The sequence below is a fragment of the Populus trichocarpa genome, chromosome 18 (genome assembly GCF_000002775.5).
Source record: "Populus trichocarpa isolate Nisqually-1 chromosome 18, P.trichocarpa_v4.1, whole genome shotgun sequence".
In the NCBI taxonomy this organism is placed as follows: domain Eukaryota; kingdom Viridiplantae; phylum Streptophyta; class Magnoliopsida; order Malpighiales; family Salicaceae; genus Populus; species Populus trichocarpa.
The window spans coordinates 5403537-5431001 of record NC_037302.2 but is presented as its reverse complement, the minus strand read 5'-3'; the positions used below and the strand labels follow the sequence as shown (position 1 = coordinate 5431001).

At 32.8% G+C, this 27465-nt stretch overlaps 2 protein-coding genes across 6 annotated transcripts; both read right to left on the bottom strand.

Annotated features, from left to right (window-relative positions):
• Positions 1-223: 223 nt before the first annotated feature.
• LOC7463745 (homeobox protein ATH1) lies at positions 224-5138 on the bottom strand. 5 transcript variants are annotated; one of them, XM_024589852.2, is made up of 6 exons: positions 4359-5138; positions 2084-3154; positions 1735-1984; positions 968-1323; positions 793-853; positions 224-638 (listed from the first exon to the last, which is right to left on the bottom strand). In XM_024589852.2, exons 2-6 carry the CDS (start codon positions 2920-2922, stop codon positions 483-485), a joined length of 1662 nt encoding a protein of 553 aa, XP_024445620.1. In that variant the 5' UTR covers positions 2923-3154; positions 4359-5138; the 3' UTR covers positions 224-482. The 5 variants fall into 5 exon arrangements, with proteins under 5 accessions (XP_024445620.1, XP_024445618.1, XP_052305228.1 ...); XM_024589850.2 differs by having other exon boundaries at positions 1735-3154; positions 4359-4442; positions 4522-5138; XM_052449268.1 differs by having other exon boundaries at positions 1735-3133; positions 4359-4442; positions 4522-5138.
• Positions 5139-12916: 7778 nt separating this feature from the next.
• LOC112325041 (L10-interacting MYB domain-containing protein-like) lies at positions 12917-13503 on the bottom strand. Its single transcript, XM_024590364.2, has 2 exons — positions 13270-13503; positions 12917-13165 (listed from the first exon to the last, which is right to left on the bottom strand). Exons 1-2 carry the CDS (start codon positions 13501-13503, stop codon positions 12917-12919), a joined length of 483 nt encoding a protein of 160 aa, XP_024446132.2.
• Between the last annotated feature and the right edge of the window lie 13962 nt (positions 13504-27465).

Below are 27465 nucleotides of genomic sequence, written 5' to 3'. Positions count from 1 at the left end.
AAAACATAAAACCTGTTATGTGACTAATTTGTTGATGCCCAATAAATTCCTTGAAAAAAACTAATAAACAGCAAATAGTGTCTTGTGCTACTTGTGCCTCCTAGATTTCTTTGAATTAACAAGCAAAGGAATTTAAAAAACACAGCTGGGTTCTTTACTTGTTTATTTGGGGCGGCTCGAGCCAGACGTATTACTGCATAAGTGCATATAATGAGGTCTGCAATAAAAGAAAGATTGGCATGAATTCAAGTTCAATGCATGCATAAGAATTCCACTTAGTTAATCCATGGCTAGTGGAGGGAACATATCCCAATTAACAAATACGTGATTAAAATGTTAACCCCAACAACACTTTAGAGCATTTATATACAGTTATATCCATTTGCTGGATGCCTTTTTTTTCCCCCCACCTATTCAATCATAATAGTAACAAAGTAGTTCTTCACGTCACTACCATGTCTATTTTTACATCCAACTCTAGCTCACATTAAATCTTGGATTGCTGATATGCTAATTCTGTGATTGCTGTTGGTTCCCTCTTCGTTTTGGTGAGCCTTTCTTCTGTTCATCTCGGCATACATCTCCTCTATCATTGGTTTCCATAGACGAACACGAGCATTTATAAACCAATTTGATACCTGTTTATTTCCAAGATTTTGTGAAGGAGAATGTGAGACAGCAGAACAAATGTTGAATCTTATAACGTCAAGCGATCAAAACACAAGAGCGTATAAGCATGTCCTTCAAATTCTTGAAATATTCCATCCAACTATACAATCTTTTTTTATGTACCTGGCTTCTTGTTAGTCCGCTTTTTGCCGCAAGCAAATGCTTCTCTGCATCTTTAGGGTACCTGAAAGACATCAAACGTATAACTCACTTTTGACGCATGATTGTCAAACCAGGCTAATGCATTTTACCATAGTAAAGGCCTCTTAACAAGGTTAGTTAGGAGAGAAGATCTCACGGGTGAAGAAAGTTCTGAAACATCCATGCACGCAGAACTGAGACAGATCTTTCTGGTAAGCCTCTCTGGGGTCTCCATAGTTGATGGTCATTTTTCTTCAGCTGCTGGAGAGTCCATTGCTTTTGTAAGTATGAAGTTCCAAAAGATCCTTCTGTCTCTATGGTGTCTCCACTATCCAAATGAGCTCCCATTGCTAGGATTTGGTTGCTGATCCGCTCCCTAAGGCGTTTGTACAAGAAAGATATTGTTTGAAGAGAAAAACGTGTGTGAATCTGTGGGTCCAACTCAGTTGCAGCATGGAATGCTGAAATAACTGTGTGTATTTCATCCAAGCATTGGCTATATCGTTCATCAACCTGAGCATATGAGGTAGGGTGCCTTGTTATTGTGCCACGATGTTGTGTCCAACAAACCCACACAAAGTAACAAGAGATAGTAGCTTTCACCATAGAAGAAGTAATAGGATAACCACACATGCTTCAAGCAATTTATACTATAAATATGGTGGGGAATGATATTTGAATTAAAGCAATTTTTCAATTACAGCTTTGCCATTAAACTTTTCAATATTTGGATAGTTCAGTTTCAATGTTCAAACATTTATTCGATTTTGATCCCACAGAGCTCGTTTGTGCAGCATGTATATCAACCGATTATAACAAAAGTAAGGAGTTACTACATTCATTTTAATCAGAAGCATGATTCATGACAAGACAAGATTTTATCACTTTCATAATTTGTTAGTACCAATAATTAAATCGACATACCACTTGCAGTAGAGTTAGCAATTGTGTTCTCTTTGCTTCCAGTGCCCGTTTCTGCAGTGCTGGATCCATTTGAATATCAAGTCTATCACTCCCATCAGGAGATTTATCAAAGCCCATCAGCGGCATCCCTCCCTCCATTGCGTAACTTGAAGAGAATAGTGTACTTGCTCCAGTCTTGAACCCCTGGTCTAGATTCTCCAGTGAATAGCTTGCAATTTGAGCAAGTATTTCCTGTATTACATGAAGATATCTGGATCCTAATAATACTTGTGAGGATTGACCAGTTTTGTAAGAACTGCAACTCAAAGAAAGCTCCTTACTGCTACAAGAAGTTTGTTCAGAGCCTAACCTTGTTTCTTTCGAGAAGTGGCGTGCTACATGATTAAGAGCGATCTCCGAGCTTTGATCAGGGATACTTCTGCTATCCATGACAGAAGGCTGAGATGTGGCAAGGCTTAAAGAGAGCTCATTAGCAAGTTTACCAGATGCAAAACATTCATCTGCACTCACATTCACACCATTTGATGTTATCCAGCCATTTGGTTGCAGGTTTCCAACGGACGAATGTGGTTGAAACCCTGCTCTTAAAGGTGTTCGTCCACTGAGCTCTATGGGAGCAGGAAACCTGTCAAAATCCTCCTTACCATTCGTACTACCAAATACTTCACCACATCCATAATTCAAAGATGACGCAAATGATGAATTCAAAGCATTGGTGCAATCATTTGAAACAAATGACCTTGACTCTTCCAAAGGGTAGCTTGATGGTCCTGAAATTGCCAAGTTGTTCAGAGTTTCTTGAAGACCACTTCTTGTAGCCACAAGAGTAGCAAGTGCATAATTAGGGATTCCACTCCCAAAATGCTCTTCAAATGGAGGGTTACCAGCAGAACGTGAACAGCCAGGTAAAGTATCTCCCACAACATTCCTTCCAAGAGATGCAACTAATGCATCTGAGTTCATAAATGAAGATCGATTTGCTGAGTGAATGTTTGCATGGAGATCACTTATAGGTTCTCCTTGCAATGTTGGAAGCATGGTAAATCCAGCCAATGTTTGATTATGGTGGTTAAGGTTAAATGAATCCAACTGGACAAGTGAGTTGGGGGTTCTTTGTGATGAACAGTCCATGGTAACAGAATTCCTTCCTGCCATATCTATTGGAACACTAAACAAACCATTCTCCATGATATTGTGAATCAATTAAATCACATGGCAAGAGACACAAATAGCAAGTTCCTATGTTTAACTTGTATGTTAGACCACTTTCACTTGCAAAACAGCGTTACTTGCACTTATGCGGAACTCCTCTCACTGAAGATCATGAACAGAACAGTAATCAGCATTCCATAGCTGAACTATGCGTAGTTCTTGCAGGCAATCTTGAAGGTTTTAATTTCTGATGTCGAGTAAAATTCAACTGAAGAATTTCAATGAATTGATAAGGTCAGAGCACACTAATAGTAAACCGTAGAACCATAATTAGAGGAAAAACAATGCTAGTATATATTCAGCAAAAAAATGGATGATGAAAAACGATCAATATCTGGCTGTTAGTTTGCAAGCTTCTTTGCATTTTCTCTCTCACTGGAAAACGTTCTAGAGCATTGAGAATGCACTTTTAAGCAGGCATAGCCTAATGGCTGTTTACTTGATAACTTCCTTCACTTAAGCAAGGTTTGATTCCAAATGATTGCAATTTACCAAATTGTAATAATTGGGGAGGGGCACCCCCGGCTGTGAGGTCAGAAAAAAGTAAAAAAAAATAAAATACCATGGCGCACAAGCCTTCTCCAGCATAGGTGCATTTTACGTTATTTCAACTTAATTTTGATGAAATTAAGCCGAGGACATTCATTTCACACACGCATGGAAGCACATCAACAACCACTTTCATTTACTGACCCACATATAGAGGAAGGTGAAGATAATTGTTGGAAGTACAGCAAATTGCCATCAGGCATCAAAACAGTTTATTCTCAAGAAGTTACAACTAGCCATTAAAACATGTGAAAGAAGGCCAGCATGTACAATCTCGTTCAGATATCTATGACTTGGGGCCTCTTTAGTTGCAGTCACCAGAGCCCCAAATGAACCTAGCCTAGTCTTGTACAAGTGATAATACCGTCAGGCCATGGAAAATATGCAAGAAAGGAGAGCATGGATCGAAATTTTTACAGTTGACGGAGGGGTCAATACGAACCATATCAACAATATAAGGGAGAACATAGGTGTAATCTAAGAATGTTATGTAACTAACACCATTCCCGATGCAGTGAATAGTTAGCTATAGGAGATTTGCAGATGAGCTTACTTTTAAAGCTTCCAGAGCTCTCGAGCACTATTATCCGTGTAAAAGCAGAAAGGGGAGATCAGAGATGGGATAAAGACCATGTAACTGAAGCCTAAAGAGCACCAAAATAGCATCCAAGGAAAGCAAGGGAAAAAAGAGAGAAGAAAGACCTAAAGAACTCTGCACGAGTATGCTAAAACAGTTGACATCAGGCGCAAAGAAAAGCAAAATTAACAGTTCAAATGTGTTTTGAACTAATGTATGGACATAGCAGGAGTGCTGGAATTATAAAAAAGGAAGATATGAAGGAAAGCATGTGAAAATGACCAACCTTGTTTACATTTGCTGAATGGTGATCACCCAGGAAGAGACAGCCCCTGTAGATACAACGTCGACCAGCATACCTTGTAGACGGCTAAATAATGAGAGTTAAGAATTTTCATGCAGATTCATGGGATTTCCCAAATCAGACATAAGAAGTTTTATACACTCACAAGACAAAGTGGACTGGTTGACAATATATGTAGGCTCCCTCGAACAACCCAGACAAGCTACAATCAAAAGCCACAAATTTCCTATGAAATCATTGGTTTCTCTTTCTCTTTCTCCATGAAACTAAGAGCACAATCAAAAGCCCAAAAACAGTGGTAACTTTTGTTTTTTCTATAACAAAAAGAAAAGAAAAGAAAAAAAGCATCAAGGACTCATGCACTAACCCCACCCTCCTCTAAGCAACAACAACAAAAAAACAAAGATGGTTAATTTGTTTGCATGATCAGAGAAAGTAAGGTTTTTTCTTCAAGAACCCGAAACCCAAGAAACTGAGATTCAGATTTTCAGACTCCTTCCGTCTTTCTCTCCACAAGATTTTAAAGCTCATAAACACAAATGGGTGTTGAAAATAAAGGACAAAAAATTCTGAAAACTCACTAAAAAGCAAGAAAGAGGGTACCCAAAAGCCAAAAAAAGCTTCCGCAGTGAGATGGGGAGATGCATAAAATGGACCCCTTCATGGAGACTAAACTGGAGAGAGAGAGAGAAAGAAGAGCCACACAAGAGTAAAACAAGGGGATGGAGAGAGAAAGGAAGAAAAAAGAGTGATGAGGAAGCAAATTACTCTTTGGTGCAGTGCCACTCATTTCTCTTGCAGGCTTTTGAGGGCCCATTGTTTCCCTCTCTTTGTCATCCTCACCACCTCTCATTATCTGTTCGTCTGCAATCATCACAATCAAAATATCTGGATTCTCTCTGTTACAACTTCTGTTCATGGCAGGTCTTCTCAGCACCATTTTTCAGATAAAGTCCTTTGCTCTTTTAGCTATTTTAACACAATGAAGCTAATGTGATAAGGGAGGAGAGTTATTGAAATACAGTAGGTTTATACTTTCTCCAAAGAATCTTAAATGTTTCAGCTTTCGGAAAGATTGAAGGAATTAATTTGATTTATTAATTGAATTCTTTTATATATAAAACTTATTGAATAAATAAAATATACTATTTATTCAGCTTGTTTTCGTTTTTCTTTAAACTTCTTTCAGATATACATGCAAGAAAGAACAATGTTTACGAGATCAAGTTTTTAAAAAAGTGTTAATTTCAAAACGAATCACACCTCTTTGCAGATACGTAAAAAAACCCTAATTTTAATAAATTATAAAATTCAGTTGCTTAAAAGCTTTTTAAATATTAAAATGAAGTAAATGGTGTAGGAACTGGGATTTGTAAATTTCAGACTTTAATGTTAGAAAACACACTGTTCCAGGCTTTTTAGCAGTGTACTTTACAAGAAATGGTGATGCAAGCAAAACAAAAAATGATGAGAAAATCTAGAGAGGAGATTTGATAAATTTATTGAAGCAATTACAAGGCCTATCTACCTCTTTACTTCTTTCGGATTTCTATGGGCCACACACCCTACTGGACTACTCTACGCAATGTACGTGCAGCAGGCTCTATTTTCCTATCTATCTACAAGGGAGGAGACCTATGATGATGATGATGATGATGATGATGATGCACTGGTTTCAGGTGATCTTGTTCACTCTGCATGTTCTCTGGATCATGCTTTAAGTAACTCAAGATTCATCAGAGCCATGCGGTAGAGTCCTGAGGAGCTGATGTGATGATACAATCCCCATCTTCGGTGTGACAATTTTGAGTATAACGAGGTTGGCAACTGGAAAAAAAACTCTTGTAATTGGTGAGATCTCTAGTTTCTTTCAGTGATGTTGTTACTGTCATAGTTATTTCCGCCCTCTTATGTCCAAATGATATATATATGTATTTGCACTGATTACATGAGCATTTACAACTAAGTTTTAGAAAAAAAAAAAATTAGTAATTGATGAGTTGATGGGTATTTTTTATATTTAATTAACATTTTTGCAATGTTGATTTATTAAAAGAATGATTCTCAATGAGTGATCATCTTGTGACTTGTGATCTTGCAATGCGACATTTGTCATGTGAGATACACTAGTATATCTATTTCTACAGGTTTAGATTTGATGATATTACCAAACAAAAAAAAAAAAACATGTAAGAAAATACCTTCGGTGATTGAAATTGTGATATAAAATATTTATTTAAAAATAGATTTTCATTTAAAAATAAATCAAAACAATCTTTTTTAGAATTGTTTTTATTTTTTATATTAGTATATCAAAATCATCTAAAAATATTTAAAAAAACATTAATGTAATGTATTTTCTAAATAAAATTACTAAAACCAAAATATAAAACTATGACAAACACCCCTACACTCATTATTAGTGGGTGTTTGTTATTGTGGCTGCGGGTGAGGTTCACCCGCAGCCACAACTTTTAGTGTTTTGTAAGATTAAAACAACAGTTTTTTTTTTCATGAGACCCATTTATAACTGTGGTGTGCCACATGTTTTTGAGAAGCAGCATTTTGCTGCTTCTCGTCTAGACATTAACACCAACAATGGAGCATGGCTCCACTGTTCAGTGAACAGTGGAGCCATGCTCCACTGTAGCACTGTTCACTAACGTGAACAGTAGGTTTTTTTTTAAATTTTTTTTTTGAAAAACAGTGCAAGTGAATTAATTCACTCACACTATTCACATGAAAAGTTTATTTATTTTTTCTAAAAAACCAGTGCAATTAATTGATTTCACTTGCACTATTCACACGAACGTGAACAATATTTTTTTTTGTTTGTTAAAAAAAATAGTTTAAGGTGAATTAAATTTACTCGTACTGTAATCTCAATTTGATCGCAATTCCAATTATGTTCTTGCCGGGTCCGATCCAATTAAAAAAATTCAGTTTTTATTTTTATTTTAATTGTGTTTTATTCAAAAAATTAGAAGGATGTCGCTTGATGACATAACAAAAAATTCAGTTTTTGTTGTTGCATGCTTAAGAAACCATGAAAAATATAGTCATTGTTGGATAGATTTTGTATGTGATGACATTGCATATAGTTTAATGGAATAATAAAAAATATTTGATATCAATATTATTTATTTCATGATGTAATAATAGTAGTTAAATCTTCAATATTTAAATTAAAAATATTTTTAATTATTTTATAACCTCAATTTGAAAATCATTTTTTTAACCAAACACATTAAGAGTGTGTTTGGTATTGCGGTTGCTGTTATGGTTGTAGTTTGAAAAAAGTTGTTTTATAAAAAGTACTTTTAGTTGAGGTTGGTTTGAAAAAATACATGTTTGGTTAAAACTGTGGTTGAAATTGAGGTTGAACAAAAAGTAGTTTAATGTGTTTGGTTAAAAAAATCTTTTCAAATTGAGGTTATAAAATAATTAAAAATATATTTTTAATTTAAATATTGAAGATTTAACTACTATTATTACATCATGAAATCAATAATATTGATATCAAATATTTTTTATTATTCCATTAAACTATATGTAATGTCATCACATACAAAATCTATCCAACAATGACTATATTGTTCATGGTTTCTTAAGCATGCAACAACAAAAACTGAATTTTTTGTTACGTCATCAAATGATATCCTTCTAATTTTTTGAATAAAACACAATTAAAATAAAAATAAAAACTGAAATTTTTTTAACTGGGTCGGACCCGGCAAGAACATAATTGGAATTGCGATCAAATTTCACAAATGCTACGTCATCATGCGATATCCTTCTAATTTATGTAGTGTTATAAATAATATTAAATACTAGTTTTTCGAGTAAAACTCAATTTTTTTTAAAAAAATTTACAATTTCATTACGTACAAAATTCATTCGACAAGAACTATAGTTTTCATGATTTTTTGAGCGTGCAATAAAATTAGGTAAAATATTATCAGGAATAAAATTGAGATTACAGTACGAGTAAATTTAATTCACCTTAAACTATTTTTTTTAACAAACAAAAAAAATATTGTTCACGTTCACGTGAATAGTGCGAGTGAAATCAATTAATTGCACTGGTTTTTTTTTTAATTTTTTTTTCATGTGAACAGTGCGAGTGAATTAATTTAATTCACTTGCATTGTTTTTCGAAATTAAAAAAAAAAACTATTGTTCACGTTAGTACGTGAACAGTGCAACAGTGGAGCATGGCTCCACTGTTGGTGTTAATGTCTAGACGAGAAGCAGCAAAATGCTGCTTCTCAAAAACCTGTGGCACACCACAGTTATAAGTGGGTCCCATGAAAAAAAAACTGCTCTTTTAATTTTACCAAACACTAAAAGTTGTGGTTGCGGGTGAACCTCACCCGCAACCACAATAACAAACACCCACTAAATTACTTTTTGTTCAACCTCAATTTCAACCACAGTTTTAACCAAACATATATTTTTCCAAACCAACCTCAACTAAAAGTACTTTTTATAAAACAATTTTTTTCAAATCACAACCACAACAGTAACCGCAATACCAAACACACCCTTAATATAATAGCTTTTGTTGTTGTGGTTTGAAAAAAATAGTTTAATAAAAAGTACTTTTTGTGAGGTTGATTTCAAAAAAAGTTGGTGTTTGGTAAAAACTGTGGTTAAAGTTGCGGTTTTAAAAAAAGCAGTTTCTTGTGTTTGGTTAAAACTGTGGTTGAAATTGTGGTGGAAAAAAAAGCAGTTTTATGTTTGGTTAAAACTATTGTTGAAATTGTGGTAAAAAATATAGTTTCTTGTGTTTGGTGAAAATGTTTTGTGTTTTAGATTTGATTTTAGAATTACTTAAAAGGACATATATATACACATAAATATAATTACAAAACATAGGTGTTCTGTAATTATGATTACATAACGAAATGAAAAATCTTTATACATTAATGTACTCCTTTATTGTTCCATCAAACTATTTGCAATTCCATCACGTACAAAATCCATACGTGAAGGCCTCTGTGATCCTTGAACGGTCAAGCGATGAACAATATTAGGTAAAAAGTCATCTGTAATTAAATTGGGATTGCGATCATACTAAAAAAAAAACCGCATCATCTTGCGATCTCCTTCTAATATAGTTATGTAGTGCCATTGATGCAACTACAATCTCAACTTGTGTTTTGTATGGATAAGCAGACATGTTTTGCAAAATTTTCCACCTCTGTTTCCATACCCCAAAAGAACGTTCAATCACGTTACGTAGTGATGAGTGTGCACGATTAAATACTTCTTTTCGACCACTTGGTTATCCACGACGCCTAAATTCTTGGAAGTGATACCTCTCGCCTTTGTAGGGACCCAAATACCCATACTCGTTTGAATATCTAGCATCAACCAAATAGTATTTTCCAACAAATAATAACAACATGGTAATTTTAAACAAAACTTTAAAAAAAATTATATTCCTTCAATTACCAAATCTTCAATTTAGTCAAAATCACAACCTTCTGGAGGTTTTGGAAATTTGATATTACTATTGTCAATAGCCTCAAGAAAAATACGCGTATCGTGTGCACTGCCTTCCTATCCTGCCCACACGAACATGAATTGCATGTCGAAACTATAAGCAGCCATGACATTTTGTGTTGTTACACCTTTTTCTTCCAATAAATGAAATTTGATTTTCAGATGGTATGTAGGCACGAACATGTGTTCCATCAATTGCACCGACACAATTCTACAGTTCACAAAAACATTAAGTACGTATAAACATTTATAACATATTTCATACTCATTTGAACAACTTAATTAAACTTAATTAAACTACTTAATTAAACAAAAAATCATCTTACCTTGAAATGTGGCATAAATCTTGGATTCATAGCAATTTCTCTTGGTGTGCTCGTAAATTATGGATCTACTGGTTTTATGACTTCCACAACAAATAAACGTAATGATTTAAGCACTTCTTTAAAACATCTACTAATAGTTTCACCTGAATGCTGAAATCTTTCCTGCACTTGTCTATTTGACGCCCCAATTGCTATTGTAAATAGAAACATTACCGCCTTTTCAATAACGCTCATTCTTCTTGACGGTTTTAAGCCATTGTGCGTTTCTAATTCAGTGCACAGACTTAACAAAGTGGTTGCGTCCATCCTGAACATGTTAACACTTCATTTCCAATGACCTTTTAAAACCCCCGTCAACCAACGCATCCCTGTGTTATACGAAACCATTGGTTCTTTATGCATATAATTAATATAATACATGTTTCTAGCTCCAGCTATGCATATAATTAATTTTTTCATATCAAAATGCCTCCTTATAATAAATTCATCGTCATCATCACTGTCATCGTCACCGTCATCATCATCATCATCATTACCGTCGTCGGCGTCGTTTCCATCATCGTCATCTCTGGCACCAGCAATTGAGGCACCACTACCTTCATAACTAGGATAATTAATGTGGTCTACAATGCGGTTCATTATATTATCATAATTGCCATCGAAATCCCCATTAAATATGTCATTAAACCGTGAATCATCCATAACTTCAATTACATGTAAACAAAAAAAAAATTATATGTTGTTAATAAAAATATTTAAATAATTAAATATCATTCAATAAAAAAGAACTATCAAAAAGTTGGTGCGACATCAGTTTTTTCACACCTGTAAAGCCAATAAAAACAGAGTGTTCCAGTTGCTACTTGCTTGTATAAAATGCAGTTGAGGTTTGAGAGGTTTGTTATGAAGTAAAATAGTTTTTTGAAAGTTGGCTTACAAACATTCCTCTTTATATAGGAAAAACTCAATGCTGTTTACGTCTCTTTTACAAGTTATTCAGCTTTCAACATAAGTACATTATCACATATATAAACTGTAAAAGTAACATATAATGTTAATTTTACAGCTCATACATGGACAACATTCTGACATGTATTCTTTCATTTTGTGTTCTCATTCTATTATTCAAGATTTTTTGGCCCACTTTTTTTCTTTACTTATCACCATGACAGACCATGACAGTGCACACCTAAAAACATGTACCGAAATCATCTAAAAAACAACAGTAACTGAAATTCAATTGACACCTCACAAAATAAACACAATTTATATATATATGAACTCCAACAACAACTGCACCAAAGAGAGCATGTATTCCAATTGAATCGGTGACAAATCCAGCAGCTCAAACAACAGTTACAGTAGCACATACATATATTTCATACACTGGCTCTCATGCACACAGTAGCTGAAACAATATTCACAACTCACTTGCACACAGTAGTTGAAACAATCATTTTAACAATAATGAATAGCATTAACAGCATTAACAAACAAGACAGTAGTTTCCATCAATCCTCATGGCAGAAAAGAAAAAAAATGCAGGTTTCACACCTCATAAGCACACAGTAGCTGCACATGGTATATCAATGAATTTCAGCTTGACAAACAAGGCTGCAGCTCCCATCACCTCACAACAGAAAAAGAAAACAAACCAATATTCACACAGTAGCTGCACATGGTATATCAATGAATACAGCTTGACAAACAAGGCTGCAGCTCCCATCACCTCACGGCAGAAAAGAAAACAAACCAATATTCACACAGTAGCTACACATGATATATTATACAATTACAGTTGGACACACAAGGCAGCAACTCCCATCACCTCACGACAGAAAAGAAAACAAACAAGGCTGCACATGGTACATTACAATAAAACAAGCATTTTAACAGCAACACTCAAGATTCAAGACCTTCAGGGAACAACACAGTGAAGGAAAATTACTAACCAATTCCATCCAAGGGTCAACCATTTAACATTAATAAAAACAGAAGTGACAGTTTTAATTCATCGATAAAATACAACATTAAAAACCAGCAATATTCTCATACAAGTATATTAACTCCCGAAAAGTAGTTTAATATGAATACAACAGAAAACAAATTACTGCAAATGGAAATGCCCATATATCTCAACACGAAATGTGGAATAATACAATGACTCGGATAAACTTCGGCAATTGGAAAATACTTTTTTTTTAAAACCGGCATCCCATTATTCTGCAACAATAAAATAAACTTGTATAAATACATTAAGCAAGTGAACATAGTTAATTGATTAACAGTTAAGAAAATGAAATAATACCATGTCAGCTAAGCATGTTTAATGTGATCATATATTGGTTGCAACCATCTCAACTTCTGCTCCTTATCACCCATACTAGCCCACATTTATCTTTTCCTTCTTAAACTCAAATACTCCGTAGCAAAGTCGTGGAACTCATCTTCAATTGAAACTCTAGGAATTAAGTGCAGCTCAGCCATCACCTTGCGAATACTACAGCCTTCGCGATCCATATTAATAGACGTGGAATCACTCTTAGTTGACATGCTCTCAAGTAGTTGATTGCACCTTGATAGTAGCTGAACACCAATTCCAAATGTTTTCTTCTTTCTACCTTGCACGTCATAAGGATCTCGTCCTTTTCTCTTGCAACCGCCTTTTGTGTTGTTGCTGCTAGACATATTTATCCCTCTAACCATTCAAGCCATGTCAGTCTGGAAATCTGGAATCACATCTTCCTCCGAATTACTGCTTCCTTCTTCCAAACCATCACGATCAATGTCGGCATTGCTTGTACCAGGATCGACATCATTGCCAGCAGGTAGTCCTGATGAAGGAGCCCATGCAAACGCTCTAGTTGCGACAATGTTGGAATACATTCGGTCAAATTTATTCTTCAAAGACGGCTCAATACCGACATGTCTGAATTTTTTGGCTCCTTTAATTTCCTGCATATAAATAAAATCAAGTATTGAAGGATCAAGACTAGTAAAATTTTGGTGTTGGAATTTGACAACAATAAAAGAAATTGTTAGGATGACAAGGAATGTACCTGAATTTTTTGTTTCCACCACTCATCGCTAGCTGAAATTGTGCCTAATTCACTATTCCAGCCAATACTAGTTTCAGAAACCAGCTTATTCCATATCCTCCAATCATTTTTGCATCCATCCCATTTGTTTTTCAATTGTGTTTTAGTAAATGCATGGCCAATTTGTTCTTTGAATGATGTTATAAGAAATTTCCACCCCGTTTTATCGAAATGAGTATTAGGTCTCATTCCCATATCAATTGCCTTAATGCATATATCACAAAATATATGCAACATTTCCTTTGTCCAAGCAGCCTTATCGAAAGATTCAAGCATTCCATGATATCTTTTAACACATTTAACAAAAGTTTAAAATCAATCAATGATATCAATTACATTGAGGCACATATATAAACCGTGGACTCAACCAATAATAAAACACTCAATGTTCAGCATTTACAAAAGCTATGTGGTTAGCAACAAACATTGACCATGCATTTATTTGAATGAGAATGTTCCCGTTAATTTGTAATGAAAACTAATTGAAACCCATTAATTTTCAACTGTTCAGAAAACTCAGTTTCAGCCATGATATAATATTTGAATTATCAAGCAAAACGTCATTGTCATCATGCTATTTGGATGCTAAAAACAGAGGGAAAAAAAACAAAAAGTCAAGAATTTATTTCTACATTCAAAATAACACAGCTTTCTTTCGCAGCATGCAAACACACAAATGCAAACTCAAAGTTCTGATTTTGACTTTAAAACTAGAAATCAAAGTAATCCTACACGACATGCTAACAGGTCACTCATTAAGATTACTATAAACACACGCAGTAAAGAAATCTACGGTTGCTCAACCAGAAACAACATCAATGTGCACAATTAACATATCAGACCATGAAGCAACACATAAAAGGTAGGTTTAGCTCAAGTAAAAAAAGTTAAGAACACACAGTACAGGTCATGAAAAGGAGTACAGAGAAGCAATGAAATTTGCTAAATTCAAAACAATTGACGAAGGCACAGTAAACAGAAGACAAATAGCAACTGCAATGAAATTTGTACATCAATTCAACAATTACAGAACACACAGTAATTGATCATGCAGCTGCACAGACATGCAATTTTTCATCTAAAAAAACAAAAATAAAGATGGAGATAAGGCAGGAACTTACCTCAATCTCTCTCTTTAGGTGTCCAAACCAGCACGGTTCTGCAGCTTTGTTCTGCAAACAGATACGATGGAGATCCAGAACAAAAATTAGATTTTGAGCTACATTTTAAACAAAATTGACAAGGGTAATGCACAGTACACAGACCATGAAGCAGCACAGAAATGGAGGTTTAGCTCAAGTAAAAAAAATTTAAGAACACACAGTTCGGGTCATGAAAAGCAGTATAGAGAAGTAATGAAATTTGCTAAATTCAAAAAATTTGATGAAGGCACAGTAAATAGAAGACAAGTAGCAACAACAATGAAATTTGTAGATCAATTCAACAATTGCAATGTTAACAGTAATTGATCATGTAGCAGCACAAACATGCAATTTTTCATCTAAAAAAACAAAAATGAAGATGGAGATAAGGCAGGAACTAACCTTAGTCTCTCTCTTTAGTCCAAACTAGCATGGTTCTGCAGCTTTATTCTGCAAACAGAAACAATGGAGACCCATAACATAAATTAGATTCTGAGCTACATTTTAAACAAAATTGACAAGGGTAACACACAGTACTTACGGGTCTCTTGCTCGTGGACCTTTCCCAGCACGAATCTGTTGGGTTTTTCTACAATGGTAACAATGGAGGGACAGATCGATGAAGGTTTATGTTTTCAATCTTCTTTTGGAAAGAAGAAGGGACAGAGGGGAAGAAGCTTGCTTTGGCGTCGTCATGTACGTTGGTGGTTTTTGCACAAAATAGAAACGGGATTAGCAAGAGACGAGAGAGGGGAACAATTTGGGGAAGGAAATGGGAGTTTAGGAGATCAATGGGTAACATTGATCTCCAACCGTAACAGAAAAAAATTTGGGAGGGTAGAGGACCGTAATTGACCGTGGTAATGGGAAAGTGTCGGTGGTGAGAGAGAGGTAAAACGCATGAAGGAACAATATGGGGAAGGTAGAAAATGGGAGTTTAGATCAATGGTAGCATTGATCTACAACCTTCTATGAACAATTTTTTATGAGATGGTGTTTGAGGGTGATCGTTAGGGAAATTAATTTAGACAGTTAGGAAAGTAATGGAAAATTGTTAGTGATGAGAGAGCGGAGAAAACGCATGAAAAACAATGCATAATTGTTTTTCACAGATTGCAGTTCAACCTCATTTTGGACTGGGATCCATGTAAAAAAAACTGTGGTTGGTGTTAACCAAACATGTGTTAAACTGCTTTTACTTTCAGCCGCAGCCGCACCAGCATATCCGAACACCATCTTAGCCTTGTCCCATTTTTTATACCAAAAAATTAAGAATGCTTAGGTAATTTAAGTTTATGAATCAAATATAGAATCCTAGGTAATTTGAATCAAGGTGTTCTTTTCCAGAGATGGAAGAGTCGAAGATGGAAAAATATCAAGTCTTTTATATAATTTCTATTTTTTTAAAATTTTAAAACATAATTGTTTTTGTTATTTATTTTCAAAAACATAAAAGTATTTGTAAACCATTATTTAAATACACATTCTTTAACGCATGATTGTGGATTGCAATATATATATATATATATATATATATATATATATATATATATTAAAAAATAGTAATAATAAATATAATATCAATAATAATAATAAAAAATAAAATAAAAAAAACAAAGATAAGTTTGGTTTGGTAGCTTCCCTAACCTAAGCAATTAAGGCCGAAGGGGTGTTTTAATACTTAATACCTTAAAGTCAATTGACTTGAGAGTTACTGGTCTAATGTTTGTTACATGGGTTGAGGAGAAAGTTTAAGACAATTAAACATTGTATTATCTATATTTAATTATCTGCAACTCGAGTTACTAAACTTATATGAGTGTCTCAACATCTAATGTCATAAGACCAACTGGCCTGGGAGTCGTTAGCTTAAAGCTTGTTACATAGGTTAATGATGCATTATGTTTTAAGTTATATTATTAAAAACAAAAAAGAGATTATATATATATATATATATATAGACACACCAACCCCAAGGAAGTTAACCTTAGGTAAACATTAGAACAGATTTTGTTTTTTTTCAAGTTTTTTCAAGTAAAGCCCTATACTTATGTGTTGATATATTGAGCACAAAAAAAAAGTTTATTAATATCTTGATTAAGAGGTATATAACAGACACATAAATATAATGAGAGTTTGTTTATTTGAATAGATCGGTGGAAGTAAAATAATGATTAACTTGGTTTTGGATTTTGTAAATTATTATTTTATTTTAACGCTTTAATTACTAGGGATCAGTAATAAGCTGGTTAAGGGTGTGATAAGTACTTGCATTTTTATTAAGGTTTTATATCATCATATTGCATTTGAAGTATCATTAAATTCCCTAATTTAAACATGTTTTATAATAAAAAGTTTGATAATATAACATATCTTAAATTTATAGTAAATACTCATTTTAAATGCACGTTCGTAAAATATGCAAATTTCATAATTCAAAGGATTGATTGATGTGTTTAACTATTGAAATTGAAGAGATACAAAGAGGGCTAAGCTTATAGAAAAAATTCTGGTTGGGCTGGTTCGATTCAAACTGGAACACCATTCTATTTTTAGGTCATAACTTGAGCTTTAGACCTTGGATTTAGGTGTGGTCTAGCTTAAAGGAAAGCTAAGACATATGCCTAATATGTTCACGAAGAGTCCAAGATTCAATAATATCGTTTTAAAGTTCAAATCTTAGCAAGAAAAGAGAAGTCTGAATCTATCATGCAGCTCAGACATTGTTCGATATTTAACCTATATCTCGAGTTCTAAACGTTCAAATGAGCCTGTTTTTTTTTTGTTAGAGAAATGAGACAAATACCCATAACTTTTATGAGGACCATTTATTCAAATTCTGATGTGATTGATGACATTTTGTTTGGTCACCAAATCAATAGTTTTAAATTTTAGCCTATAAAAGGAGGCATTTGCCATACATTTAGGTATCTTGGTTTTCAGATCAAGATCTTTCTCTTGCTTTATTTCTTTGTATTTTTGTAATATTCAAGTTTTATTTCATGTAATATTCTCATTAATCTCTTGTTTATGCTTATCATTTCTTTTACTATACTTAGTTAATTTATATCACTACAACATTTAACAGTTTTACCGACAAAATTTTTCTGTCGGCGTAAGATATATATTCCGTCGGTAATTAATTTACCAACAAAATCACTGACGAAAATGCTCAGTTGGTGAATCTTTCATCGATAATTTTTTGTCCGTTGGTAATAAAAAAATATTAGTACTGACGAATTTACTGACGGAACAGACGCGTAAAAAAAAATTACCCGCTGCATTCCGTCGGTATATCCCTCGAAAAATACTATCGGTAATTCTGTCGGTAATTATTTAAAAACATTTTAAAAAAAATCCATTTTATAAAATTATAAAATTATAAAATAATTAAATTAATATAAATGAACACTCTATAATATATGCTCAAAATGCTTGGAAAAAAGAAAAAGAAAATCAACTCAAACAAATTTGCAACAACTAAATAAAATGAAAAAATAAATTCAACTAAAAAAATCCATATGAAAAAAATGAAGTTGTGATTACTAAAAATTTAAAAATCCTATAAATAAATCAACTAAAAATTGATCTCATATGAAAAAAAAATCTCACAACAACATTCATACAATTATTTAGAACAAAAACAATTAAAAATAAAATAAAAAACAAATATAGTGAAAAAAATCATGAAAAAAGAAGAAAAAAGAAAAATCTTACCTTAATGTAGTTGTAAGTGAAGCTAAGGAGAGAAAAAATAAATTTCATAAAGCATATTAATTAAAAAAAATTAAGAGGATAAAAGAAGAAAGAAGAAGAAGACATACCCGAGCATGGAGGAGAAGAGAAGGAGATGAGGAGAGAAGAGAAGAGAAAGAAATAGATATTGATATTTTTTACATATAAGGAAAAGAAGAAGAAGTAGAAGTAAAAGTAGAAGAATAATAAATGAGCCTGTCTCTTGTGAAATAAGGATTCAGGCTTTTTATTGGGTTGCGTTAGCGATGGTTTTACCGATGGATAATTAAATATTAATATTTTTTAATTATTCCGTAAGTAATTCCGTCTGTAATATTTAATTTAAATTTTCAATTTCATAAAATTTTTTCAGAAACCGCCAACAATCACCGATGATTTTTCAATCCATCGGTGATTCCGGCTGTAATATTGAAATGAAAATTTTAAATTAATTAAATTTTTTCAGAAAACCACCAAATAACACCAACGACTTTTCAATCCATCGATGCTTTTGTCCGTAAAGAACAACAATTAACAGTGTAATTGGAAAGTGAACAGTTCTGGAGCTCTCTGAAAAATACTAACGGAATTTTTCGTCGGTGATTCTCTTTGTAATTGACATGATGAACAGTGTTCACAGTTTATCAACAATTTTACCGACGGAATTTATTCTGTCGGTAATTCCGTTGGTAAAAATGACATGTCATCATTTTTTTTGCTTTGTTTTAATTTTTTCCCCACTATAATTCCCTCGGTATATACCGAGGGAATATTTCTGTCGGTAAAATCCCTTGGAAATTTACATGGAAATATTCCCTCGATATTTCCGTTTGTATTTATCGATTTTCTGGTAGTGTATCATGGCTCTGTTCTTATCTTGTTTATTTATTTATTTCTTCTTCATTATATTTAGTTAAGTTTATTTTTGTCAAGGTGAAAAGGTTACACTAATAATGTAAGAATAAGTATAGTACAAACTCAATATGAACTTTAATGATTATATTCAAGAAAGTCTGCTATTAACATGTTTTATAATTGTTATCTTACTCAATCTTAATACCCTGCTTGTTAAGTTGTGAGTCTAGATTCGTGGTGTACAACCCTTGGTACAACAAATACTTGATTCTTTCATAGCCTACTGTATGGATAACCGACATTTATGCTATGAAAGGAACTTGATTTGTTGTTGATATAAGTTAGCACGATGAATACTTGACAACATTTACAAGTATTGACGTTACTCAAAATAAGATAATTAATATGATCATATTAACAACTTAAAATGAACCATTAATGATAAATCATCCAATTAGAACCTCCTTTATGTTTGGTTTCCATTTGAGTAATAAAAAGAGTTTGCACTATACTTATTTGAAATACTATTAGTGGATCCTCTAACATTGGTAATTGTTTTTATCTTTGTTTAATCTTTACATTAGTATCACATTTCAAAGTTCTCTTCAACTCTATTTCTTTTATTATTTATGATTTTGTATAATTAACCTCCTTGTGGATCGACCTTAGTCTTGCCAAATTATTTATTACTTTGACACGTCTATAATTGGAAGAAGACATAAATCATTTGACCGCGTCAACTGGCTACCTTACTTCTTTTCTAAGAAGAAAAAGAATATGAGGTAAGCTGTTTAAATCCTCTAATATCTTTTGAGAACTCAAGATATAACCAAGAAAGCTATTATAAAGTAGGTATGGTAAATACCGAGTTGTGATCATGACACCTTAGCAGTTATACTTATATGATTACAATGATAAGTATGGGATCTTTGAAAGGTCACAATTGATGAGACAAAGATGTATGCAAAGATTATCTAAGCTTATCAGATAAGCAATCCTTTCTCAGAGATCAATTCCACAAGTTATAGCTCGAGTAGACCTAAACAGAAGAGTCATGAAAACTCGCTACAAAGATTGAAGCTTTAAGAGACAAAGTCCATAAAGAAAAGAGACATATGTTTCTCGGGTAAAATTTCATGCATATTAACCATGAAAGCATTGTATTTTGATCTTTATAGGGAGTCTCAGAATAGAATCCTTGATGGATTTGAATTTTTTCTAGCAAAGAAAATCCATCAGAGGTTCAATTCCCACTAATACAAGGGCAAATTATGTCAAAATATGAGATCATGAGATTATATGAATGCAACTTTGAAGCATATCTTTTTTAGTGTGCTTTTAAGCCACTCACTTTCAGACATCATCTTTTAAACATATCTTTTGAAGTGCACTTTCAAACCATTTACTTTAGACAACATATTTGAAACTATCAATTTTTGAGTTTGCATTTGAGCCCCCACTTTCCAGATAGCATGTCTTTGATCATAATCTCTTTTACATAGTGCTTTCGATATTATTTTCTTTTGAGTGTGCCTTGAAGCCCTTGGCTTCTGGATAACGCATCTTTGAGCCCTATCTCGTTTACATAATGCTTTTGACATTATTTTCTTTTGAGTGCGCCTTTGAGCCCTTGCTTTCTAAACAACGCGCCTTTAAGACCCATCTCTTTTACATAGTGCTTTCAGAACTATTTTCATGTGAGAACTCCTTTGAACCCTCGCCTTATAAATAACACGCCTTTGAACCCTATCTTTTTTACATGGTGCTTTCGGTATTAATTTCTTCTAAGCGCGTCTTTGAGCCCTCGCCTTCTAGATAGCATGCCTTTGAGCCCTATCTCTTTTATATAGTGTTTTCGATACTATTTTCTTCTAAGTGCACCTTTGAGCCATCACCTTCCAGATAACGCATGTTTGAGCACTATCTCTTTTATATAATGCTTTTGACACTATTTTCTTCTAAGTTCACCTTTGAGCCATCGTCTTCCGGATAACACGTCTTTGATCCATATCTCTTTTATATAGTTCTTTCGACACTATTTTGTTCTAAATGAACCTTTGAGCCCTTACTTTCCAGATAGCACGCCTTTGAGCCTTATCTCTTTTACGTAGTGTTTTTGGCACTATTATCTTCTGAATGCGTATTTGAGCCCTCATCTTCTAGATAACACGCCTTTAAGCCCCATCTTTTTCACATAGTGCTTTCAACACTATTTTCTTATAAGTGGGCTTTTAAGCCCTTGCTTTCTAGATAACACGCATTTGATCCCTATCTTTTTTACATAATGCTTTCAACATTATTTTCCTTTGAGTGTGCCTTTGAGCCCTCACCTTTCAAATAGTATGCCTTTGAGCTTTATTTTTTTACATGGTGCTTTTGGCATAATTTTCTTTTGAGTGCGCCTTTGAGTCCTCGTCTTCTATATAGCGTGCTTTTGAGCCCTATCTCTTTTACAAAAATAACCCAATTTTACGTTCTCTAAAATTATCATTTTCTTTTATATAAAATTAAAAAAGAGAGAAAAAGTAAAAAAATAAAAATATACAGGAAGACAAGTGACTTGGTTGGCAATAACAAGCTGAAGAAGGATTGACAAGTATAAATAACAGATGGAGTCACCAAACTGAATATGTGACAATTTTGTAAATTCAAAAGCACCTTTGAAAGACCTAAAAGTAAAAGACGATGCAAGTTTAAGATGAATATTAGATGAATTTGTATTAAATTAAGTCTGAGGACTTAATTAGATTTTTAGTAGGCTAATTTGATTTAACCATGAGCCTAATTAAGGATTTAATTAAGTTTATAAATTAATTTAGGCCAAAATCAAAAGAATTAATTAAATGCAAAGACTTAATTAGACTTTTAATAGGTCAAATTAATTTTATTAATGACTTAATTGGTGAAAACATAAGTTTGAAAGCTTAATTTGGGCTTAATTGAGAAGATTGAAATTTTAGAGGACCATACTTAATTTTTACAATCTTAATTTGATGAAATCAGGGGTGAAATTGCAAAAAAAATAAAGTTTAAGGGTCAAAATGAAGAAATTCAAGACCAAAGACCTGTTTGCAAAAGACGCGTAATATTTTGGGCTATACCAAACTTTTTCAGGGACTAAATTAAAGAAAATAAAAGCTTAAGGTTTAATTGGGGACTAAATAGAACAAATTGGAAAACAAAAACTATGTTGAAAAAAGCGCCAGACTTGAGTGGTTTCAATTGATTTTCGGCAAGGGCCTAATTACATAAAATTAATAAGTTTTGTCTTAATTATTGTTACCTATTTTTAACCCCACAAAAATAAATCAAGAAGAAAAATAGAAAAAATCTAAAAATACAAGAGGATACACATGAAGAAAGCCTAGAAGACTATCCAAATTGGTGGTAAAGGACCAAAATGACAAGTGGAAAAGTTGGAGGACCAGAATGTACAAGATTGACAAAATAGACGACCTAATTCTAATTGATAAAAGACCCATTTGGTCAAAATATTTTTATTTGGGGTAAAGAAATACAAATTTGGATGAGTAAAGACTTCATGATAATTTTGGAAGGCTTAATTAATTTTATTAAGGACTTAATTGCAAGGAAAATCAATTTTTTGGAGTCAATTTAGGTGTTAATTGGAAGAAATTAATGTTTGGGGACTGAAATTGGACTTTGGAAAGTTTAATTGGTCAAATTAAGGGCTACATTGTGAAAAAAATTAAAGTTTGATAACTAATTAGGGGTTTGATTGAAGAAATTCAAAACCAAGAATCAAATTATAAAAAGCACAACACTTCAAGGGCTGAAATTGACAAATAAGGGTTAAATTGAAGAAAATTAAAAGTTTGATGGTTAATTAAGGATCCAAATGCACAAATCGAAAACCAAAGACCAAGATGAGAATGATGCTAAACTTTGGGGCAGATGATTGAGTTTGGTAGAGGTGAAATTGCATGAAATTAAAAGTTTGGGGGCAATTACAGGTGCAATTAAAAGAAATTGGAAGAACAGGGACTGACACGAAATCTGTTAGATCCCAAATTAAAAACTCTAATTTCTAGGGGTTTAACATAGACGACGCGTTATTCACCCTCTGTTTATCTCCTTCATTGACAGTTTTGAATGTTTGAGTTGGCAATTTCCAAGAATTTGTTGTTGAATTTTAGACCTCTAAATGGCATGAGGGTTTTAACAAATGGAAGAAGAACATCCCCTCTATGACCTCATTTCCATGAAATTGGACGTTTGCATCCTAATTCTTCTATAGAAGTTTCCAACATCTTTCTCCCAATCAACCATCACTACATTTTTAGATTTTGGGTTGATCACATTGACACTTTCAAGGGAATGAAGGTGAAGTTACAAACTTCCAAATGGAGTAAGGATAGATCCAAATGAAAGATATGCATCTTTTCTACCAAGTTCAGGTGGTCTTCGATGACGTTTATATCAGAGTTTCACTAGCGAAGCCTCGTAAATGACCAACTCAATTGTCCTTGATTGAGATAGCCATTTGTGCAAAACCACATAACCTTTTCATATGTTTACACTTAAAAACTCCTAGATGGTTCTTATTAAGGGCCATAAATCTTTCATCCAAGATCAAAAGATGAGAAATACATGCATTTATCTCTAAGAAAGAGAAAACCACTTAAGCAAAACCATCATCCCTAAAAATCATTGAAGGACAAAGGTTACAACTATTAACATTTGTCCAAAACTCTCTCATTTTGATCAAAGGACTGAATTTTAATCAATCTTTGAGGTAATCCACAAAAAAACCTAGAAAAACCCTATAAATACCCTTGAAAATCAAAAAAAGAGAGAAAAGAGAAAAATGTGAGAGTATACTTTATAAAAAGACCCTAGTGTGAAGGTTCAAAGACCTAACATAAAAGGTCTAGCAAACTTTTAAAAGAATAGAAAGTGAAAGGGAAAGAAGGAAGGAAAAAATAAGGTAAGTAACAGCCTATAGCAGCAAGCTTGGAGAAGGTTATGTGAAAACTCAAGGGTGGAGTCCATATGGCCAACTCATTCATGCCTTTTCAATGTTTAATGACATTTTTGAATCTTTTTGGCATTATTTTATGTTTTAGCATATATGTGGATTAATGAATGAAAATATTGTTTTGATTGATAAATTTTGTTTTAAAACTGTTGTTATTGTTATTGGGATGTTTAAAAGGTTTTTGTGTGTTTAGTTTTGACAAAATATAGTAGTTTTGGAATCTGTCAAATGTATTAATAGGTGTTTGATGGCTTAGTCTAGGTTGCTAATGCATGTTCTTGATTCCCGAGTTTAGTTTGGGCCTCAAGTGTTTAAAAAGTCAGTTTTGGATTGAGTTTTGATATTTTTGATGGCTGATAATAGGGCTACAATTTTGAAAGTTGAAATCTTATACATATTCTTGATGATTCGAGGTTATTTGCTAGTGTTTTTAATTCAAACATGTTTGTTTATGATAATGTGGTTTGTTATGGCTAAGAGAGCTTGGTTTAAAGGCTTAAAATGTATTTTTTGAGTTTGACAGTGTATGATGATTTTTCTGGGTAATCTGGGTTCATATTCTTCATGTTCATTCGAAGAACATTGTCTTGAGTGCTAGTTTTATGTTTCATTTTGATTTGATTTTTGTTTCTACAAGTTTATATATCATAATTAGAAAATAATCTAGGGTTTTCATGCATCAATAACATGTTTTTGTGGGTTTTAATCTTAGGGTTTCAGTTCAAAACTGAAACCTATTTTTCACAAAAATCATGATGTTTGAGCAATAATAGAAATAAATGGATACATGATTCTTGATCTATACTTGATTGCGAACAAAACCTTGCCTTTTATTGTTTGAAATATAGTCTACTTTGATGTTTACATTGCAGGGTTTGAGTTTGAATGTTCTTAATTGTTCTTCGTGTTCTTTGTTTTCCTTAATATTTGATTTGTTTTTGTTAGAAAATTTAATGTTTTTATTTTTATTTTTGATTTTGTTTCGTTTTAAATCTCTATTTTGGTTTAGTTTTGGTTTAAACCTTGGTTTTTGGTTGAACCAGTGTTTTTAGGTTGACCCGATTAGGTCAAAACCGGGTCAAATACTTAAGGCTTTGTTTGGTTTGCTATTGTTTTAATAAAAATGAATTTTAGCTTAAGCGCGTGTTTGGCAAACACATCCTTAGGCATGTTTTGACAGTTTTGTTATGAATAAAAATATGATTTTGCCAAACATGGCCGTAAACAAAATCTTTTAAAAATAAAAAAAATGATTTTTACTTGTATACGACCCAATTCTTATAAAAAATTGCATTTTTATTTATAAAAAGGGAGAGAAAAACTTTTTTACCATGGTTTTAGAAAAATACATGTGTTGATTTTCCTTTATATCTTTTGGAATTTACACCACGTTTGTAAAATTCCTTAAGAACTTGGCCAATATTTCAATAAATCTATAAAATTTAATTCATGAAAATTAATGGTTAACATCCAGGTATAAATGTTGGACCTATAAATAGACTGATATTTAAATATCAGGAGTTGACTAAAAAATTTTCAGAATTATTTTAGATATTCATCAATTTTAATTGGGAGTATTTTCACCACAATATATGAGTTGTGGAGAACCCTTTTGCTTTCCTGGATAGGTGAACACTGTTAGGGCACCTACATGGATCCTTCCCATAAGAATTTATCTGGACATATGAGCCCATAATAAATTTGAAATGAAAGATTTATTCTTGAGAGGAAATATTTATTCCGAGCCATAAACAGACCATGGGTTAGGAATCCATCAAAACCTTTAAACCATATCTAGACTACACAATGCATCTTATCGCAGTAAGATGCGTTAGGGGTGTTAATACCTTCCTTCACCACAACTGGTCCCTTACTCTTGGAATTTCTGTAAGACCACCTGGGTCTCATGATGACTCTTAACCAAACAACTAAGTGGCGACTCCTCGATCCAAATGTCCCACCACGCCACGCGCCCACATGCGACATTAATTAAGGACGTTTGAGCTTAAATTAATACAATAGGGACCAAATTGAAATTTAAATCTCGAATTTGAAAAAACCAAGAAGATGCACTACTACTCTTAATACCCAATGTAAAGGCCGTATTGAGTCAATTTACTCTAAATACCAAAAATGAATAGCAAAACATTTTTTAACATGATTTGTAAGAAAATAAGGAAGATTTTCTTAAAGGTTTGGAATGTCAATCCAACAAGCCTTCTACTGTGGGACAATTTCAATGAGTTTTATAAATTTTCTATAAAACTCTAAAATATGCATGACAAATATTTTGTTTTTCTTTTGTAAAAATGTAAGGATAAACATAATTAAAATCATGCAAGCATATTTTTGTTTGTTTTTTTTTTTTTTTCATATGGAAAGCTTGGCCATATATGAAAAGATAAATTTTAGTGTGGGATTTTCGTTGAAATGGAGTAAAAATATTTTTTTTTAGAAAATAAAACTTAAAAACCATAAAACAAAACTTAGTAGGGATATTAGACTTCCATGTACAAAACAACACCCATCATCCAAACACGCCACAATCAATATTGATAACTTTCAAAGTGAAACTGCCTAATAATATATCCCATGGTGTCATGTCATCTTAAGTTAATACCAGACTAAACCCAGGACCTAAGCTTATTCTTGGGATAAGAAACATGGAAAAACTGGGTTCGAGAAGCGAACCTCTCTTCTCATCAGAGCACCAAAGAGAAAAACTCTCAAGTACTGTTTATGATCCAAAAATATTTTTTTAAAAAAATATTTAATTTAAATTATTTTATTGAATTTTTGGATTTTTCTAAAAGAAAATTCAAAATTGAGAAAATTTTAGGGAACTTAAAGTTAGGTTATGACAATAATAATTGAAATTTAATCTAAAAAAGTAATGTATCTAATTCCATACATAAAAAAAATTAACACATAGAGGCGCATGTTCAAAGTTGGATAATATGCCAATCCATCTCTACTAATCATTTGCTTTTAAATTTGGATTCATATTCCTTAAGGATGGATAAAAGAATTAGTGTAATTAAAATGTTAACGATGATGTAAATGGTTAATATTGGAGAAAAAATTGAGGATGAAGTATAGGTCCTCTTTCTATTATTATCTTTACACAAGTTATAATAAAAGATATTGGTGCAAACAATTCTAGCTGGAAGGTGCTTAGAGTTAATGATGTGAGAGATATATAGATCCTCAATCTTGGTCAATGCTCGAGAAAAGATTGAGGATGAAACATAGATCCTCAATCTTGTGTAAAGATATATATAATATGAGAGATGATTATGATGATCTCATGGTTTATAAAGGCAAGGAAAATTTTGAAAAACCCATCGATTAAAGATTATGTATGTTATTTTTATATATATATATATATATTTAAAAAGAATGGTTTCATAGTTTTAAAGAATATAA

What these genes read in the sequence shown, in the direction of transcription:
- LOC7463745 (XM_052449267.1), bottom strand. Translation starts at nt 2,922, where the DNA reads ATGGAGAATGGTTTGTTTAGTGTTCCAATAGATATGGCAGGAAGGAAT. An exon ending in TTTCAGAACTTTCTTCACCC is followed by an intron (nt 854 to 967) that starts GTGAGATCTTCT and finishes GATGTCTTTCAG; the next exon opens with GTACCCTAAAGATGCAGAGA. An exon ending in GCGGACTAACAAGAAGCCAG is followed by an intron (nt 639 to 792) that starts GTACATAAAAAA and finishes GGAAATAAACAG; the next exon opens with GTATCAAATTGGTTTATAAA.
- LOC112325041 (XM_024590364.2), bottom strand. Translation starts at nt 13,503, where the DNA reads ATGGGAATGAGACCTAATACTCATTTCGATAAAACGGGGTGGAAATTT. An exon ending in GGTGGAAACAAAAAATTCAG is followed by an intron (nt 13,166 to 13,269) that starts GTACATTCCTTG and finishes ATTTATATGCAG; the next exon opens with GAAATTAAAGGAGCCAAAAA.